Source organism: Larus michahellis, chromosome 9 (assembly GCF_964199755.1).
Source record: "Larus michahellis chromosome 9, bLarMic1.1, whole genome shotgun sequence".
NCBI lineage: Eukaryota > Metazoa > Chordata > Aves > Charadriiformes > Laridae > Larus > Larus michahellis.
This window is the reverse complement of record NC_133904.1, coordinates 20,221,054-20,240,990: the sequence shown is the minus strand read 5'-3', so window position 1 is coordinate 20,240,990 and position 19,937 is coordinate 20,221,054. Positions and strand designations below refer to the sequence as shown.

Below are 19,937 nucleotides of genomic sequence, written 5' to 3'. Positions count from 1 at the left end.
GACGGGGCGCGGGGACGGGGCGGCGCTGGCCACGCCCCGCCGGGCAGCCGTGAAGGGGCGCGAGGCGGGGGCGGCGGGGGGGAGAGGAGCGCGCGGCGGGAGCTGTTAAGGCGGTTGGGGGCGGCGGGAGTCGTTAGAACGGTTCAGGGGGAGGGGACCGCCTCCGCGAGGCGTCGTCCCGCGTCGTTTAACCTGGCGGCGGCCCCGTGCTGTCCGGACCGCCCCGCCGCGCTGCCAGCCTCGGGCGGGTAACGGCCGTCGCCTCCCCCTCGTGGTTGGCCGGAGAGGGTCCCCCTGAGGGAGCTGTAGCCGGCACCCCTCGGGCACCGTCCCGCCGCTTCCACGGTGACACACACCGCTCCTCCGGAGGCGCAGGTGCTGCCCAGGTAGGCGGGGACCCGGGCCGCCGCCCCTGCCTCCCCGGCGGGCGGCCGGCCGGCCGGGCCTCACGTAAGGTGTAACCCTTAAATAGGGACGGTCAATCCCCCTGCAGCAACGTGCGTTTCTTTTAAGGCATGTTTTGGGGAGGGTATAAGCTTAAGTGGATTTTAGCGAAAAGGAAAAGAGTAAACAAACGAATTTTTAACTTCCATTCCATATGAAACACTCAGTAGGTTGGGTGTTTTTTTTTTTTTTCAAAGCTTCTAAATCAGAATGTTTTGGAACTTCTAATCAAAACCAGTTAAACAGATGCAAGCTAAAAAGACCTAGGATATTTCCATCTTTTTGTGTATTATAGATATATAACATACCTAATGAATACTCTGTACAAAACCCCACCTTTTTGTCTATATCAGGTAAGTAAAAAGCTGTTACGAAAGACAACTTTAAATGCACCAACTGTGAAATATAATTAGCAATTTTTCCTAAATCATCCTAACAGAAATATACAGCATACACATTGCCACGGAAAATAGAAGGAGCTGATATTAATGCATTTTTCACATGTAAGGTAACATTTAAGCTTTTTACAGAGGAAAGAAGGGCTAAATGGTTTTACACAGTGTTAATCAGGTGCTAGATACCAGGTTCCTCAGAAAAACCGACCTTATTCAAATCAATTTTAGCAACTTTGTACCTTCCTAAAATGAGCATTACCCAAAGTAGGAATTTCATTAAGCACATTGTCAATTGTCAAAATTCTTTTGTATCAAGTGTTCATTTTATAGAAAAATAGTGCATCTCTGTGTAAATCATGAATCTTTTCAATGACTAAAGCAGAGTACTTAAGCATTTTAATCTCTTTCTTAATTTTTAAACTCGTGTTTTTCCATATTATCTTCTCCTGCAGCCATATTTAGGTTGTGCATGTCTGTGCAAGGGATAATGCAGTCAGTACAAGCCATCTGAAAAAAGGCTGCTTACACGGTAGTTTATTCCAGCACACTGCTAGTGACATGCTGTATTGATTTGAATGCTCTGCAGTAAATATGGTCATAGCATATATTGAGAATCCATTTGTGTACTGCATGCCCCTCACAACTGAAATATGTATGTGTTAAAGGATGCAGCGTGTGACTCTTATTTTGAAATGCTCAGTGTGTATGCAGTGGTCAACCCAACATTTTAGAGTAAAAAAAAATATATTTTAGCCCAAAACATGGCACAAAACACCCTAATTTATTTTTCTGTGATACAGTGGAGTTCTAATGTTTTCAGTGCTTCAAAAATTACTAGGCAGCGTTTCTACTGAAATTGTAGATCTGTACTTTTTGATGACAACTGGTCCACCACCACACTGCACCTGGTGTTCCTAACGTAAGATAAAAATCTATATTTCTGTTAGCAGTGTATGTACATTGCAGTAAATGCAGTTTAGAGCCCTAATGTGTAGTTAACAGCGCTAAACAGAGTTGCCACTCGAATGTGCAGGACACAGCAAACGGGTTTTGTTACATAACTATGAATTTGTTTGCAGCTGGGTCCTAGCTAGGCAAAACAGATGCTGTAAGGTATAAAAGGATTAAACTCTCTAGGTTACATGCTGAACGTTTTGCTAAATATTTTATGTAGCATCATCTGGCACACATTAATTATGTTGTATTATTACTGTTCTAGAAAATAGCAGTTATAAATAAGCCATTTTTTCCTGCTGCTTTGAACTTGGAGCAAAACGTTAATATGAACAGCAGCATGTTAAGTTTAATATTTATCATTAAGTGAAAGCCTAAACAATTATGAGTAACGTCTGCTATCTTTCAAAGGGTCCTTCTCAGCAGGAGTTGACATCTGAAGGTCCCCACTAAAGTATGTTCTGAGGATCTCCAGTAAATTGGCTGATGGCAGCTTTTACTGTGCACTGAAGAGTACTTTAACTGGAAAGCCAAATGCCAAATTAATCACAGATAAAAATAGCAAGCTGCTCAGTTCTCTTTGTAAAATCAGAAATATTCTAAAAAAATTTTTGTGAAGCTGAATTTTCTCCAGATTAAAGCCAAGAGCTATATAACCAGTGAAGGGTACTCTCAGATCAAGTTATTTTAGCGGGTTTTCATATTGTAATAGAAATAACTGCAATTAAAACTTGAAAATGAGGACAACTTTTACTACAGAAAAACTGTAATGGAAAATATTCTTTAAAGAAAATGGAAGACATTTAAGTAAGTCCTAGAATCTCATCTAGTCTGAGGCTACATCATTTGTCTCACGTATGAAGTACCCGAGTGTATTAACTTCTTGGACTTAGATAGCTGTCTTGTATACACTTAGCTATGTTATCATGCATCACGTACAGTTCTGTAGCCTCTAAAACCACTAATATGAACACCTTGTAATCATTAATATATGTATTCGCGCAACACAGTGGAGAAGCATTGTCCCTAATTTTAAAATTATGAACAGAAAGAATAAATAATTACCTTGGGAATCCATAACAAAACAGAAGTAGACGTCAAATTTAACACAACCCTTTGTTTATCATCTTAATTTGGGTGCTTTAATAACTCTGACAAGTAAAAACATTTGGATGAATAAGGAAGCATACCTAAAGGAATCTTCTGTCTTCCAGTGCATAAGACAGTAAGTCTCATAAGAAGCAGTCTTAGAAGTTAATTTGACTTTATTTGAACGGAATACAGTCATCTAGAAAACAAGCTAACTCATTTTTTAAACACTGACAGATGCAAGAGACAGCACAGGTATTACCGGAGAAGCAGTAGTTTCATTATCTCTTAAACTACTTAGAATAACAAACCACATTACAATTTGTTAGGACAACTTGCGTAATTTGTTAGGCAGGTTGGGAATACTTGCCCTAACAAGTTCTATCATGCACTCAAGTGAGATATAAACTATCCAGTCTTTAAGTTTACTAACATCATAATATGCAAACAGTTTCAAGTAAATACGTTTAACTAATTTGAAAAATCTGTCACCTTCCACAGCACCACATGAAGTTATGGTGTTAACATTTAATCCACAGCAATAGCTAAATATTTTAAATACTTACGTAATACACTGCAAACTCTACGTAAACACTACGTACACCAAAAAAACATACAAAGAACAGGAAGATCATTTTGATTAGCAAAGACAACTCAAATGTATCGCCAAAATCATTTTTCTGATCTTACGACTTATCCCCAAACCACTCCCAGTAAAGGCACAGATAGTGGTGATTTTTTTATTATTTTTTTTTTAAACACACAAAGCCAGAATCAACACAATAGGCCTATGCAGCCAAACGCTGCTCTATTTCTAGGAAAAACAGGTAAGGAACTTCCATTAGTGTAAGGATGTCCCAGGAAGATTCTAGTCACTAAAAAAAGATCTCCAGCATTTGCTTAGTGTCCTAGGTTCAAATGCAGAAAAGAATCAGAAATTAAATTTAGTTTAGCAGAACTTTACTGTACATCTTGGATATGAATGCCAGCTACGGTTACTTGCCTATTCCAAGGCAGTAACTGAGACTCATCTCACAATCGGCTATTAATGGCACTCAGTAAAGATAGAATTTTTTAAATTAGACTGGTAATTATTGTTCAAAGATTATACTCGTAAAGTATTTGACAATACTTTTACTTGGGTACACAAAACCTTTAAATAAATAGATGTATCAAAATGTAGTGTAACTACACAACTTATCACAATGCTTCAATAAATAATGCAGTACAGATCAGAAAATTTAAATCATTTCGACTTTTGCTTATTACGGTATCTAAAAAGTTCTCCTTTACCAGGCAAATGATGCAGTGTTTGGCAAAGAAATGCTATTGGTAATTCTTTAAACAAAGATCCAAGTATATTTGTTATCCCCTCTTTGTTAGAACCATTTACGAAAAAATATTTTAATAAATCTATATCCTAAGCTATCTAATACTACTCCTACTAGTACACTAAGCAAATTGCCTTGCATGATTTATATACACTGATGAATCCAGACTCAGGTGCTCTAACGGTTTCCTAGCAGACAGAAAGCATTGCTGGAGTCTATCACGTTTTGTTTCAAATGATCTTTGAGAAGTTAGAAAAAACTCCATTTTGGCATTGCTGCTTTTAGGGCATATTCCAAGCACTTTTATAACCACCATCAGTGATCTAGAAATCTGCAAAAGATGCCGATATATTGCATTCGTGGTATCAAAAAATAAGAAGATTGAGCACTGAATTTTCAACATAAAAATAGAGCTTGAGGTATTTATACAACCCTTTATAATGGAGATTAAATCTTACCCATTACGTGTTCTCTGCAACTATTCAGGACTTGTTACATGAAATACCATTCCTACGTTATTTGGAAGATCTACTGTTGCACAAGGTGCAAATAAAACTCGGTCTAACTTTTATTAGCTATAAAATTTGAATACTAAGAAAGTACTGCCTAAGTTCAGTACAGAAGACTAAAGCAATTGGCTTGCACTGAGACTTAGAAAATAAACAAGCAGGTCCTGCAGCCTGCACAGAACCCCCACCACCCCACACCGCTGTCTGCACACAGGTTGCCGAAGCGAGTGCAGTGCCTCTACCCAAGCTGCAGCAGAGACACCTCAAGTCAGATTCCTTCCTCTGTTCTTGACAGTGTATTGTACAGCAATGAGCTCAAATATGGGTTTTGCTGAGACTGTGGGTCATTTCTAGCCATGTTGACAAAGTACATTTTATCAAAGATGTCTGGGATAGATTAAAAAAAACACTCCATGGATTCACTGTGTTTCTTTAAATGGTCATATTAAAACCTTGTAAACACCAGATGTCCTTTGGGGGAAAAACAAAACAAAACAAAAAAAAACAACAAAAAAAAGCCCACCCACAAATCAAAAAACTACAAGATAGACACAATCCAGGGTCCACACAAGGGAACTGTAATACCAGTGTCAGTTTGAAATTCAGCAGGTAGACTCTCATTTAAGCATGTCACTCGAGTGAGCTTTTCAGTTTGCTTTTGATAACTGAAAGGGTGCAAAATAATTTTCAGTAACTTGTTTCCATCTCCTCTGTTAACTTCAGATCATTTTTTTTTTCCAGAACTAGAAGAGATTTTTGTTAATCTGAAAACTATGATATTTTGCATTCAGTATAGGCACACCCTGAACAAAAATTATTGTAATTTCTAATGCGCAAATATGATTTCTCAAGTGATTAACTGTTTCATTTTCTAGACTGTTATCTGTCAGAGAAGGGAACCGAATTCTCTGGGGAAATATCAGCAACACTGAACTAAATATAAAACATCTCAATTTCCTTCCAGGATAAAATGCTAAATAGTCAACATGTCTTAAAATCATGCACTATTTTATTTACCTATTTGTATTTTGACGAGATAGCTTAACATTTTCACATGGCCTTTGTAGAATGTCTTTCTAGTTTGTGTGACTATATAGCTAGTGTTTATATGATTCATTTCTTAGAAAACACATGCACTCATGAAAGGCTATGATAAATTGAACACACTTGCTCCAGAGCATGTTTAAAACACTACTGCTTGCAAGACCATCAGTTTGACATAGCCTGTTATAGAACACAATAGGCCAAAATTAAAACTTGGCATGCCAGCACACTTTAATTCTGTATTTGTGAAATAATTTTTCAAACTTAGGAGCCCTTTTCACTACTTTAAAAGGAAAGCCCACACATACACACAAAATTCTAACAATTCTAACACCATATTTGTTCTTTACCAACTAGCATATACCTTGTTTTAATGGTTTAAAGCGATTAAATCCCTCAAGATTGTGCATATCCAGGCATTACTGAGGAAATAAAGACACTCATCACTATTCTTCTTAAATTTTATTCCATAATAAAAAATAGAAGATGAAAGAAATAGAGTGTTCAAGAATTAAAGCAATTATTGGTCGATGTAAGGAGCAGTAAACTAATTATCTTTAAGGACCTGGTTCATCAAAAGTAATTCTGGGTCCTCCATGGCATATTTGTAGGCTTCTACAAAACAGAAATCCAGACTGTCTTTTACTGAAGCAGGTCCTATATTATCTACAGAACGCTTGATTTCATATTCTATTTATCCTTCTCTTTTTGTTCTTTTTCCTTCTTTTCACGTTCAGCTTTTGCTTCCTCCTCCTCATGTTGTTTTATCAACTGTTCCACCTCCTTTTGCTTCAGAACCCTTATTACTGTCTTTCCGTTCTCTCTTGTCAGTGTTGCAATTTCAACTGAAACATATGGAACAGACAGCAGCGTTACATTTTGTCCTTTAGGCAGAGCAATCATCAGAAGGGTAAGATTTGCGGTGACAACTGACAATGAAGCAGAAGGCTCTTGTCCTGCCTCTACAAAGAGACCTGACTGGTGAGCCAGACGGCAGCAGTCCTCTCTGCAGCAGCGAACACAAGCACGTTAATACCTCTCCAGTCATTCTTCCACCAGACACACAGCCATTCCTGCTACCGCACCAATGCGCCTGCCATCTCTACGCTGCAGTCTAGCCCCTGCAGCTGACCGAGGTGGATCACCCTCAACATCTATATGCCTCTTAGAGAGGCTAAGGCTAAGAGCTGCTGCACCTTCTAAAAACATTTTTCACATGATATCTAAAAACCCAAAAAACACATCTAGTGCATATACATTCACTAAATTTTCTTTTTTTGAGCAAAGGGTGTTATCCCGTATTAGCAAACTGCTTACCTTTCTCTGCAGAGAGTTTGCTGACATCCATGGTTTTGTTTAGAACCTTAATGGCTAATGCAAGCGCAGTCTTTAAGGTCATTTCTCCTTCTTTGTAGTCTTGCTTTAGCATTGACACAGCTGCCTATAAATTTCACAGAAATTAAAACGGTATCTTTGGGCAATCAACCAAACAGTTGCTTTTTGCCAGATAATATCTATACACGATTAACATCAGTGCTTCTACCTATTTCTACTCTGCACTAGTAATCAACAACTCAGTTTAATTAGTACAGTGCAATTTATGCTTTTTTTTTTTGCTTGACTTTGAGAGGTAAAAAAACAGAACTTACAGCACTATTATTCCCAATGCATGTAGCTTTCCAGCCTCCATAATTTCCACTAGGATCACTTTGATACAGCTGAAATCCATAATGCTTATCCCAGCCAATATACAGCAGTGAAACACCAAAAGGACGTTTTCCTGTTGAAAAGAAGGCAATTAGCAATCTAAATTTAGTAACAAGATTGGTCATGAGTGACAATTATTTTCTTTGATTTCCTTTTTCAAATCTCCTCCTCTGAACTAGGATTTAACAGACTGTTCTGCTCTGTTGCTTGAGATAAGCACGCCGGCATCTCTTTTTAAGTCATGCTGGGGGGGGAGGGGGCCGACAGCAGAGGTTTATTTCATTTAACCCTAAGAACAGCTCGTTTCTGTCTCTACAAATTGTAATTTATCATCTTAGGACTTTAAATCAAAACTTAATACTTAAAGTAAGTAGCTTAGCTGTTAAAGCATATAACTTAACAGAGTCAAAAGCCAGGTACCTCAAAGGGTCATTCTTTCACACTACACATACTTAAAATACCAGAATCATCAGTTCACGTACTAAGGTGATATTTACATACATTTACAAGTATTTACATTTCCTAACATGTTGCTTGATACACAGAAATACTATTTTTTTGAAGTGTTACAATATTGATACCCCTACGTAGTGTCTTATTTGTGATTCATTGTGCCATTATGCTGGATGGGCCCAAAATGTTGAAAGGTTACATAGCAAACAATTCTCTGCTGGTCTTTGGAAGACATTCACTAAATCGAAAAAACACTCAAAGCATTCTGTGCAATGGGCCAGAATCTCAGCCATCAATTTCTCAATCACTAAGAAGTAGCACCTTCAGTAGCAAAACAGTAACCACGACTACCCATCCCCTCCTTAAATTTGGCCATTGTTTTTCCTGGTATAACTTGTTACAGAAGAAAAATTATGGAACAGAATAATTCTTTAGACATTTAAAAGCACAACGGTTCATCACACTTCATTACCTCCAAACTGCGTATAAGCCTGCTTGATATCACATAGTGCTGTTACCAGCTGTTCGCAAGGAATGGGCTCTTGATATTGTAACAAATACCTAATACGAAAGAGAAAAAAACAGTTTTCAAAATTTGTTTTCCTGACAGTATCCTGTATCACATTTAACAAGAAACAAGCTTCTGAGTTAGACCCTCTTTGATCTAGCTGCTTTATTTCAAACAGTCTACTTCTGCTCTACTGAACACATGTTCGTTTTGATTTAATACATCAACAGAACTGAATCTGACATTGCAGGCAAGTAAAACCATGTTAACTGTGAGCAGACCTACCTCTGCGCAATCAGTCTCAGTTCATTTGTTAGAACATTGGCATCTGAAGTTATTCCTGCAACACTGCAAGCCATGTCCCTGCAACAGAAGCACACCAATTAACTGAATTCCTATCAATCGCCAGCAAGCATTAACATCTTCATATTGCAGCTGAAGAACACCTGCTGTTGGGCCTTTTTCATCAAAACTACATAGCTGCCATATGAAAGTGGTTCATCAGCTCCTGCCTTTAGGGTACATCAAAAGTATGTAACCTTTCCGTAAGAGCAGAGGTGGAGAGCCAAAAGTTAGCGGGTCAGTATGTTCATTAAATGTGTAGTTCTGAGAAGAGGTTCATGCCAAAGATGATTAAGTCTCGACTGGCTTGATGAGAGCTATCAGCTACATAGAGGTGTCTGACACAGCAGACCAGTGTACCAAAGGAGCCGTACAGGCCTTCACTTCAGTGGAAGGTGCTGGCTGACACACTGCCTTTGTGTAACCAAAACTTAGAGATCTCAACTTGATCATAAGAAAAATAAACGCATCAAGTCCTTGATTGTTTCATTGGCTTTTAATTTAAGATCCCTTTTGCCCAATGTGATATTGCTACAAAGCTTTCACTACACAGAAAGGATTCAAGAAAAATAATCCAGGTTATTTTTTCCAATTGAACTTAAGAGAAGGGCTGGCCTAGGCAACTACTCTGGTGCACTGTTACGCAGCCTCCTTGAAAATCCAGCGCTTCCTGCAGTTCAGCTGCTTGCAAGATCGGCACTGAATTGAAGGCTGACAGGATCAAAAGCCATTTGCACCTTCTGGCAAGGATGAAGCTCTACCTCCCTTATAGGCAAGAGTGCATAATCCATAACACTTTCTGCTCCGACATCACAAATTTAACTTCCAGAGAGCTAAAAAGGAAGTCGTAATGGGGAGATCTGTCATCTCTGCTACAACTGTGGCAAAGAAACTTCAGACATGTTTTACCTAATTATCTTGTTGTCTTTGAATCACAAAAAAACCCCAAAAACTTAGAAAAGGATGCTGAGCTGAAATACTATGGGGATTTTTGTATGGATTCTAAAGAATCCTACCCCACTAAATGGTATTTTGTAAAACTGAGCATTCCCAATTTTCTGAAGTGCTGCAATAACATTGCCTTGTATGGGGAAGAACCAAAAAACTAGTCATACCTGTCTAAAACACTGAAGAAAAAGAATACTAACACTTTAAATAAAATAACACCAGGTTCAGTGCTAAAAATGTCTGAAGAACAGCAGTGTTTCATTACTGATTACATCACTGGACATCTGATCATCATTTCAACTTACTCATTAAGTTTGTATATTTTCTCTGAGAAAAAAACTTCATCAAGCAGCTTGTGAATGTTGCGTCTCTCTGCCGCTAGCAAAACACCGTCATTTGCTAGAATTCCCAAGCAAGTACCTGCATGTCCGATTGCTTCCATTGCATACTCAACCTGGTACAAGCGACCTGGAGAGGATTTATAGCAACATCAAAAAAGTAACACTGGATAAGACCAAGTACACAAGGTGACTTAAATTTGCAAGAATCTGACACACTCATTGGACAACTGAGTCTTACTTCTTCAGTCTATTACCAGTTGATAGTAAATTAATTGGCTGAAAAGGAGGAAGGAGTCAGAGAAGGAAAATCTACAGATCTGGATAAGGTAATACAGGGCATTGCCAATGTGGGGAAAAAAAACATTTTACATTAAAAAAATAAAAAAATCTACAGAACTCTCTACTGCAGTAGAATGAGCCAAAATGGGCTTTCAATAATCAAAGAAAATATTTGACACAAGAGTCCATCCCATGTATGAAACAGGAAAACATGGCTGGCACGTCCTTAAGAGTACCAAGGAGAGGTGTGATTGCACCAGCAGGATTTGCGTTCTCGGGGAGGAGCAGTGACAAAACCCATCCATACTCAAACAAAAGACAAACAGTGAAGATTTGCTCAAACCATGGCAGGTGATATTACCTACTAATGGGGTACGGTTCATTACTGCTTGAATTAGAATGAATTTGGAAGTCTCCACTTTGGGCCCTTGGTGTCCTTACAGAATTGGGAGCTACTTCTAGGTAGGTACCCACTTCTAGTGGGTAAATATGATTTCTGTAAATCATATATGGATGGAAACATGCTGTAAACAACCAACCTTTATACAAGCAGTTTGTTACTTAGTTTTGAGAAGCTGGATAGAACAGTGAGAGTTTACTTGAAAGTGTGGGGTTAAAAAAATACCTTCTGGAGAAAATATGGTAGTTCTGGAGTCATATCTTCGAGACTGCAAAAAGCAACAGCTCGTTAAATATCATCGTTCTCTTGTCAGAAAGCAACATTCTAAAATTAGCGATGCTCGGAGCCGCACATCAAACCCCAATCGCTGCGTGACCTCGGTCCGGCACCCGGGTGACAGGGGAACGCGCTGCCCTTACACCGGCGGGCCCAGCCCCCGCTCCCCGCCGAGCCCGCACCCCCGGGGCCCCTCCGCCGCGCCCCCGCCCCGGCAAAGCCCCGGGGGGGCGGGCCCGGCCCGCGGCTGCCACTCACCATCGTGCCGGGGACGCGCTGCGGGCAGGAGGGACGCGGCCTGCAAGACAGCACAACGCACGTTAACCGGCGCCGCCGGGCCCCGGCCCCGGCCGCAGAGGGCGCCGCCGCCGCCGCCGCGGCCGCACTGCAGAGTCATCCCCGCCGCGGCGGGAGGCGAGGGCCCCGCCACCTCTCGCGGCGCGCAGGGGCCCGCCCCGCTCCCCCCAGCGCGCCCGCCCGCACTCACTCACTCACGGCAGGCCGGAGGGGGCCGATCGGCCGGGGAGAGCGAGCGGGTCCCGCGCGGAGGGGGAAGAACCGGGCGCTACGGCCGCGCCCAAACCTTCACCGCTGCGTCGGAAATGGCCGCCGCGCCTGCGCGCTGCCGCGTGCCAGGCTGGGGCGGGGCCCGCCGACCCTTTCCCCCACCGCCCGTGGGAGGGGCCGCGCGCCGCCCGCCCTAACGGCTCGGCCGCACGCCCCCGCGGCGCTGTGAGGAGCGGCGGCACGGCCCGCCCCCCGCCGCAGCCCGGAGAGCCCTCCCTCAGGCGGGGACGGTGACCCCCGCCCTGCCCCTGGCGCCCACAGATGTCGGAGGACGCGCTCCAGCGCAGGCAGCGCCGCCTTTATTGCAACAGGGCCGGGTGTCACCCTGCGAGTACCTCAGCAGCCGCCGATCTACTGTGCGGGTGCGCCGTTGGTATATGCTGCGGCAGTCTCAAACCACGTCTTCTCTACAGCTTCTTGGCCCACCTCAGACATTGTCATTAAGTGTTTCCATCCGGTTTTGGCTGTGATCATGAGGTATTCCTTGTTCTCTGGGTACAGCAGGGCCGTGTGGGCTGCTATGACGAGGGACTGGGAAAACCTCCCGCTCACCAAGAGAAACAGGGCACCTCTCTCCTCCTCTGTGAGGGGCACCACGCTTTCAAACCCTGCCAGAACGTGCCCCCCAACGCTCAGCGGATCTGGGCTCTCAATCATCATGTACATGATGGCTATTGCGACTTCAAATACATAATACCCATAACTCATGTCGCCAAAATCCAGGATGCCTGACACTCTGTACTGAGGATTCTCCAGGGAAGCAGAACTGGAGTCTACTAGAATGTTGTGGTCATTCAGATCTCCATGATTGATACCTAAGCACAGAAGAAATAGAAACAGTATTTAATAATTCCTAAACAACAAAATCTAACTTTCCCCCCCCGCCCATTTCTTAGCGAAACAGCTTTGAAAAGATGCACAGAGGCTCAAACACCTAACTACCAAATCATACTAGCCTCCCTCAGCACCAAGCGTTACCTTTCACGGCCTTACTGCTTCCTTGGAACCTCCAACCCCACTAACAGGTGACCAGAGAGCAATTGATAAAGGGAGCGTTACGAGATCTTACTCTGGGCTGGTACTACCTGTGACAGGCTACAGTGTTTTTCCAACACAGAATAGCAGCTTTCAAATTATCAAATTGTCAAATTATCATCAACATCAACGTGAGTTGAATTGCAGAAATATGATTAAATAGTTATTTGGGCCTTTACGAAAGGAAGCAGTGGACTCCATATATGCTTCATATACGCTTATTAAGCTGATACAACAGCATGAAAATCATCACCTTAACTGAAAGCAAACTCATCAGAAAGATCAAGAACTGAACCTGACTCTGGACAGCACATTCCTCCTGGCTTATTCTGCGCTGTGTTCATTCAGCACAATATTTGTACATGTCTAGCTAGGAATAAAGGAGACTTTTTTTCTTCTTTCTTCCTTTTTTTTTGCCTTTTCCACAGACCCAAACTCCTGTAAGAAATTTCAGTGTCTCCGTTCAACATAATTACAACAAGAATACAATACTCACAGGCTCGAAAACTGCTCAGCTTGGGGATTACTTTCCCTTTAAACTGCTCAATAACTTGTTCCACAACTTCACGGTATTTGTTCTGGCCCAAGGCATAAACGTACTGATCTAGAAGGGGAACGTTTGCCAGGTTCCAAATGAACTGACCTCGATGCAGACTTTTTACTGATGGATGATGGAATTTCTTTGGAAAAAGCACAAGATAAAATAAGCCATAAGTAAAACCCCTGGTTTTACGATTAAAGGGCTTGATTCAAAGCCGCTATTAACTTTAACAGGTTCCTAATGAGACTCACTGAAAAGCACTGTGACTTTGACCATTGCTTTGTATCATCAAGTAAAATAATAACCTGAAGAATGATTAAGGCAAGCATCTTAATATCTACATAGAACCCAAATGTTTTTTTCTCCATTCTTTAGGTAAAAAGATTATCTTAAGTCATTGGTCACTTCAGTAATTTAAAATCGATACTGACTTTCTGTAATGTGCCATTATGTAGCACCTTTGATGCCTCGCCAAGGCCAGAGTCGCACACTGGCAGAGCCCGCACTGCACAGCTGGCGCTACAGAAAGCTGTGAGAGCAGGAGAGACACAAAGCCTGCCGTTGGGCCGGGAACAGGCACGCTCTCTGCATTTAAAGGTGGCAGCTTCTGGGGACAAGCCTTAGGATCAGCTGGTACGTGAAAAGTCCTGAGGACAGAAGCACTTTATGGAGACACTGGGCAGAGCTTTGTTCTTACAAAAATTTGCCCCTGTGCATCCAGGTAGCCTAAATTTTTAAACAAGGTCCCTAACCTCTCTCTCACTAGCAGATGAAAAAGGTAGTTTCAGAAGTGACATTCAGGGAGGAAGAGCATCTCTCCCACGGCATACCACGCTTATCCTTGAATCCTCTAATGCTTATTAAGTTGGCTTGTGGGCTGGATTCTACCAGTGCACAGGGCAAATAAAAAAAACACTTCCCACAAGAGTGGCTGGCTTCCTCTTAGAAAGAAAACCATGCTTGTAATTACGGCTCTGAAAGATAGCTAAATGATAGTCAAAACTGGAACCGTGTATGAAAAAGTAAGGAACACGATGAAGCCTACACCAAAAATCACAATACAGGGTCCCTAGTGCTATGTAAAGCACCACAGTGGTAGGGAGAATGCCGGCTGGTAACCAACCCCTGCAATCTCCCCAGCACAAATCAGATATTCCAGCAAGCTGTAAATGAGATACCAGGTGTGTGAAGGGTAATAAAAAGTCACGAGCCCTTGTTACTGTAAAGCCATGGACAGTCACTTTGCAGCCATAAACTTAACTTATTTCCATTCAGAGGATGAGAGGCACATCCAGGCAAAAATAGTATTCCCCCCCGAGAACGTGGGGGAATACTATTTTGTGCACAAAACACAGCACAGCACATTGCTTTGCTATTAAGTGGACAAAGTAAATGAACTGGCTAGAAAAGACAGGCTGTATTTTCTGATCTGTAATCAGAAAACCTCACACCTTAGGTATTATTTTTAGTGTCAATGATATTTTGAAGTTTTGACAGAAATGATTGCAATTTTCTTTCTTTTAAATGACAAACCTTGGTAGATGATAATCCGTATGTTAAGGGCACAAAGAGCCTATTCCATCAAAATTTTCTTTCTTCATCAACTATTTCCTCTCTGGTAGGACAAGTCACAGTCATATTTTGAGACTATCTGGTCTTTATAAATTGTTCTAATCGCATTATAAGAGCGTGACCAGTGTTGGGAAGCAACAGTAAATAATCTTTCCCAATTGAAAAATGCTCTTGTAATTAAAGAATGCGGTTCGTAAAGCTGGCAATTCACATTTCGTAACTGTCTGAAGCCAGTAGCCAGAACATTGAGAAGGAAAGGTTAATGAAAGGCAATAAATAATGCAAGAGTTCTTTTACGTATCAAACTTAATTACTGGCTGAGTTATCAGCTTTATTATCCTGTATAATTACAGCGTAAAGAAAGAACTGTTACTTTGCATTAAGATGATTTGACTTGGGGCAGTGCAAATGAGAGAAGTGTCACAAATCTCTGTTCATTAGCACAGCTGGTATTGTAGGGAAGGAACCAACTGCTACCAATGTTAAATGGTCACAGTTCTTATGACCAGCAGAAATAGAGCAAGTCAAAATGAATTCAAAATAACAGATCAGCCAGCTATGCCTGATGTGCATTATTCAAAAATGCTTTAAAACAAGCTTTACACGCTTCTAATTCAGGCAGCCTAGGGTTCACTCTCCTTATTTGCCAGGTTTGAAACACCAAACAGGGGAGTTTTGCATAAGCAAAAAGAAATCCTTATCCCCCTGTTCATGGTACTAAACTGCATTGCAGAAGGATCACCAGTACCAAGCCATAAGCACCAACTGGTGACGTTACTTGGGGAAATGCTTTAGTAACAGCCAGCCTGGAGGCTGGCACCTGAAAGATGAGTTAAACTGACATCTGCATTCACCAACCTCAATTTTGCAGATCAGGAAAGCAGACAGCAACCACAAGAAGAAATACAGAGGAGGAATGATTTGAGAAAGACGTCTGTGAGGCCGGAGCAAGGAAAACTCACCTCCGAGAGAGCTTTATCCAAACTGGCAGCGAGCTTACCAATCTCATAGAGAATCTGCGCGTTTGTAGCAATTTTTGCTACAGGCATGCCTGGCAGGTAAGTCAGCAGTCTGACCATGTACTTTTTGTTCCCAGGTCCCGTATCTAACAAGCAGAGAGAGGTGCAGTCAGTCGCTTTGATACACGCTACTGAGTATTATTACTTAATGCAAGAGGCAAAAAAGGTTTATCTCAGTGTAGAAGTCATCAGAGGTAGCTGATAAACAGATTTCATTCAAAGATTTGGTTTACCAGAATGTTGTACGATGATGCGCAAACCTTAACACACTTGTAAACTGTGCAGGATGTGGACCCCCCCGGTGCTTGCAGCCACCGGTTTTGCAGCGGAACAGGAGGTGTTGGGAATCCCAGCTTTTGTATGGAAGTTACAGTGAAAATAAAAGCAAACTGTCAACACAATCTTTCTTCCAGTTGCTGTTAAAGCAATTTGTTCTGGCATCATAGATGAGCTAGAATAATATTTTACACCATTCTGTAGGCAAATAATTTGTAACATCATTTAGTCAATGAGGCTTTTTTCCCCCCTTTTCTTGTGCAGGAGCAGGTCAGGTCAAAGTTTTCTCGAATTCATCACACTGAAGTTATTTCCTAAGTGTTTTCATAGTTAATTATTACTCTCTTTGACTTGTTTTGCTTCTGGTATTTTAAGTTTGGACTAGTATGGGTGGACATACAGGTGACCTGATATATATCCCCATATATTTAAATATAAGGCTAAAGTTTTACTGTAGTAAATATACGGAATGCCATCTAGCAAGCTGAAGGCAGTAAAGGTGCTTGGAATTGCTCACCTCCTGCCTCCAGAGACATGATGTTACCATCCTTTGTAAGACAAGGCGTAGCTGAAGGGAAGCCTTCAGCGCTGAGAAACATCATGGCCTGGGTCTGCGCTTCAATGAGGTCAGGCTCCTGGCTGTCTTCTGAATTGGTGATTTTGAGGACATACTCGTCAGCACCTTCAGCCGCACCTTTGTTTCTTGACACACGCACGTGGAAATTCTGATCATCGTAACTGGGGAGCGGCCTGATCCCAGACACCTTTAATCCAAACACCCTGTCAACCAATTCCGTTGCTTCTTTTTCACTAAGTGCCGGTTTGGTCAATGACTGGGGTTGGCAGTTGTTTCCAGAAGACATCATGTCTCTAGGAGGAAAAGAGAAGCTGGATGATCTTATCTGTATTCTGACACCAAAAGCAGCAATTACTGCAACAAAATGCATTCGGGTACTGGAGAGGAGTTTCCTACGTCTACTGAACAGGAAAAAAAAGCCTGCTAAGCCAGCCCAGGTTTCTTACATCACAGCTTCTTGTCAACTACTTAGTCTGCAGCCCCCCCTCAAGAGAGTCTTCTACAGAGGTACGCTCAATCTGTTCAGAACAACTAGACATGGAAAGCTTATTAACTAGGAGTATTCTTATTAACTAATTTCCTATTAGTTAATAGCCTAACCTGGTATGTTGCCAACAAGGAATGATTTCCTAAGGAAGAGAGCTGATGAATCTTGGTCCAGGAAGTTCTAAATTCGCGTCTGCAAAAGACAAGAAACATTTTAGTAGATGTCAGTGTTCCAGTAGATGTGCGCTTCAGCGTTCCCGCGGTAGGAATTCAGAACAAACCCACAGCCGCTCGCACGGGTCTGGCAGCGCCGAGCCGCGGCCCCCGCTCTGCAGAGGAGCGACCCTTGGACCCTGCGGGCGCCGCGACACCGTTGTCCCGCCGCGGACTCCCGGAGGGCGGCCGCCTGCCCGGGACCCCGCCGGCACCCCCGCTCGCCAGCCCCCCGGCGGGGCAGCGCGACGGGCCCGGCCGCTGCCCCCGGCGGCCGGGGGACCGCGGGGAGGCCGCCGAACCGGGCCGGGCCCTTCGGCCCCCGCACTGGCCGGGCCCGGGAGCCTCCCGGCGGGCAGCAGGAGCGGCGGCGAGCCGTGCCGGGGCCGCAGCGCTCCCTGCGGCGGGCACGGCGGGCGGCGGCTGCCTGCTCGGCCGCACAGCGCTGCTCTGTTTGTGTTCATTCAGCCTGAGGGGGCAGAAAACCGACAGCTTCCTGTCGGAAGGGGAAAACAGTCAAAAAGCGTGCTCCCCCAGCTATCGGGAGAAACAAAGATTTACATCTCATCATTTTGTTTAAATCCTTTTATCAGCACAGAAGATCAAAAACTCTACCGGCTGCTTTGACCGAGGATCTGCTGTTTTGACCTGCAGCAAACCTGAGGCGCCTTTCTCAGGGTGTCCTTTAGACTGTGCCAGAGTTCAGATTGGGAACGCTTGTCCAGTCCTAGGGAATTTTAGACTTAATTAAAATAATACAAGCCTCAGTCCCCCCACAGATACTAACTTTCAAGATCAATATTTAAATCTCTTCCGAAATTCTAAGAATAGAAAAGAAAAAAGAAAGTAATCTTCTGCAGTATTTGAGGTCCCTCTATGACAGAATTAGAAATGCTTACTGAAGTTACAAAAAAAAAAAAATCAAAAATCTTGGTTTAAAGTAAATGAGTTATTAAGAATCCTCTGTCCCGATATTTCAGTGTTATTTGTAATATTAAAGACATTACTTTGAAAGCATTATTTTAATCCAATAGGGAAATAGAAAAGGGAAACTATTTCCCGAAGAAACAAATATAAGTTTCTTGGATTTCCCCCCGTTTCAGAACAGATGTTACTAAACGAAGTGATTGGCCAACTCATACATGTTTTTACCTACTTCGCTCCCCCAGCCCCCCAGAAAGCACAAGCAATTCTTTTCAAGAATAAAAGAGCTCCAGAAAATATTCAGGGCTCCCTCTCTTGATTTCGGAGGCTGACTGAAGGTTCAGCTCACCGGAACAAAACTGATCTAGCAGGAAAACATTCTTGCTATGCTCATGACTTTAAGATACATAGCAGGTTGCAGAAAAAATCAGATATACGTATTCTCTCTGTAAACAAAATTACAGTGCATTTTTCAGATCTGTACCTCGTTAGGCTGCCTTAGCTTCCAGACAGTAGTGCCAAGACTGAGCACCTACAGACTTCCACCTACAGCCGTCCAGGCTTCTCCTGCCGAGCCAGCACACTGTGTTTGGGAGGCAACGCACAGGGCTGCGGTGGTACTTTGGCCTCTCTTATCTGTAAGTAAGATAAGACTTGAATGATTTAGCGTCTCTGGGCTGGGTCTAATGCCTCCTCTAAAAAGCCAGTCCTCAGAGATGGGCCAGCGTCGGACACCCCCAAATCACTTTTGAAGATCCCATCTATCTGTAAGCTCTACGTGCCATAAATGTAACCTCAGTCAACAGCTTGCTCTAATGCAGGATTTGATCTAGATTCTAGATTAGACATTTTTCTGCAGAAAAAAAATAGGTTATTCAAAGAGTGTTTGGCATAGTTACAACACCCCAACTAGTATCTGTAGCTCAGGTAACACAGATAACCTCTCTCTAAACCAAGTACGCGTGCTTTGAAAGCCCACATGTGAGACACTCCTAACGAGGAAACAAAACATGCATAATTACACCCTTTTCCTTATTCACCCCACCCTTTCATACATACTTACATTACCATTTTAAGTGTATTCCATTCTCTCTATTCAAAATAGATTGTAACATACATGAACTGTCATACAATTTTCTTTATTAAAAATAATTTACAGCATCGTTAACTTTTTATGCACAATTATCATCAACTGAACTTAAGATATGTCTATACAATACTTACTGAACTTAAAACTTACACTATTCTGTTGGCTTTAAACAGCAGACATTTATTTGCAGTTGCTTAAATATAATTAATATACATAATTTCATGTCCTTAGGTGTAAAATGTATAAACATCAACACTATCCCAAAGCTTTGTAGTTTGGGAGTGGGAGGAAGGAAGAGGGGCACAAGGAGAGAAAGACATTTAGAAAAACTGGAACAGATTCTTCTCTGAATCAAACCAGAAAGAAAAGTCTAGGTTAAATACGTCTAACACACCAAGTCACTTCTTCAAAAAGGTACGTTTCCTCCTATGCTTTAGGATACTAGAAAGAGGTCTAACTGGACAAGGTTGTTTTGTGTGTGATCACAGCAGTCCTCTGACTGTGCCACAACCCGCCACTGCCAGAAAGCAGATGTCACTCCTGCCCATCTACAGCTCCCAGGATCCTAGCGGTGTCCAAAGTTAAACATCTTCCCTCTGCCACTGGGCTGTTGAGCG

The 19,937-nt window shown here is 42.4% G+C and overlaps 2 protein-coding genes across 7 annotated transcripts; both read right to left on the bottom strand.

Annotated features, from left to right (window-relative positions):
• Window positions 1-6,213: 6,213 nt before the first annotated feature.
• PSMA4 (proteasome 20S subunit alpha 4) lies at window positions 6,214-11,974 on the bottom strand. Of its 4 annotated transcripts, none has more exons than XM_074601459.1 (9): window positions 11,923-11,974; window positions 11,279-11,318; window positions 10,970-11,012; window positions 10,030-10,192; window positions 8,720-8,797; window positions 8,399-8,487; window positions 7,416-7,546; window positions 7,084-7,207; window positions 6,214-6,611 (listed from the first exon to the last, which is right to left on the bottom strand). In XM_074601459.1, the coding sequence occupies exons 2-9, from the start codon at window positions 11,279-11,281 to the stop codon at window positions 6,457-6,459; spliced, it is 786 nt and encodes a 261-aa protein (XP_074457560.1). In that variant the 5' UTR covers window positions 11,282-11,318; window positions 11,923-11,974; the 3' UTR covers window positions 6,214-6,456. The 4 variants fall into 4 exon arrangements, with proteins under 4 accessions (XP_074457560.1, XP_074457559.1, XP_074457557.1 ...); XM_074601458.1 differs by lacking the exon at window positions 11,923-11,974 and adding an exon at window positions 11,516-11,755; XM_074601456.1 differs by lacking the exon at window positions 11,923-11,974 and adding an exon at window positions 11,508-11,656.
• HYKK (hydroxylysine kinase) lies at window positions 11,939-18,853 on the bottom strand. Of its 3 annotated transcripts, XM_074601453.1 has the most exons (7): window positions 18,715-18,853; window positions 17,922-18,033; window positions 17,208-17,286; window positions 16,548-16,900; window positions 15,698-15,840; window positions 13,119-13,302; window positions 11,939-12,402 (listed from the first exon to the last, which is right to left on the bottom strand). In XM_074601453.1, exons 4-7 carry the CDS (start codon window positions 16,894-16,896, stop codon window positions 11,939-11,941), a joined length of 1,140 nt encoding a protein of 379 aa, XP_074457554.1. In that variant the 5' UTR covers window positions 16,897-16,900; window positions 17,208-17,286; window positions 17,922-18,033; window positions 18,715-18,853. The 3 variants fall into 3 exon arrangements, with proteins under 3 accessions (XP_074457554.1, XP_074457556.1, XP_074457555.1); XM_074601455.1 differs by lacking the exon at window positions 17,922-18,033 and having other exon boundaries at window positions 18,715-18,733; XM_074601454.1 differs by lacking the exons at window positions 17,922-18,033; window positions 18,715-18,853 and adding an exon at window positions 17,375-17,574.
• Window positions 18,854-19,937: the final 1,084 nt, after the last annotated feature.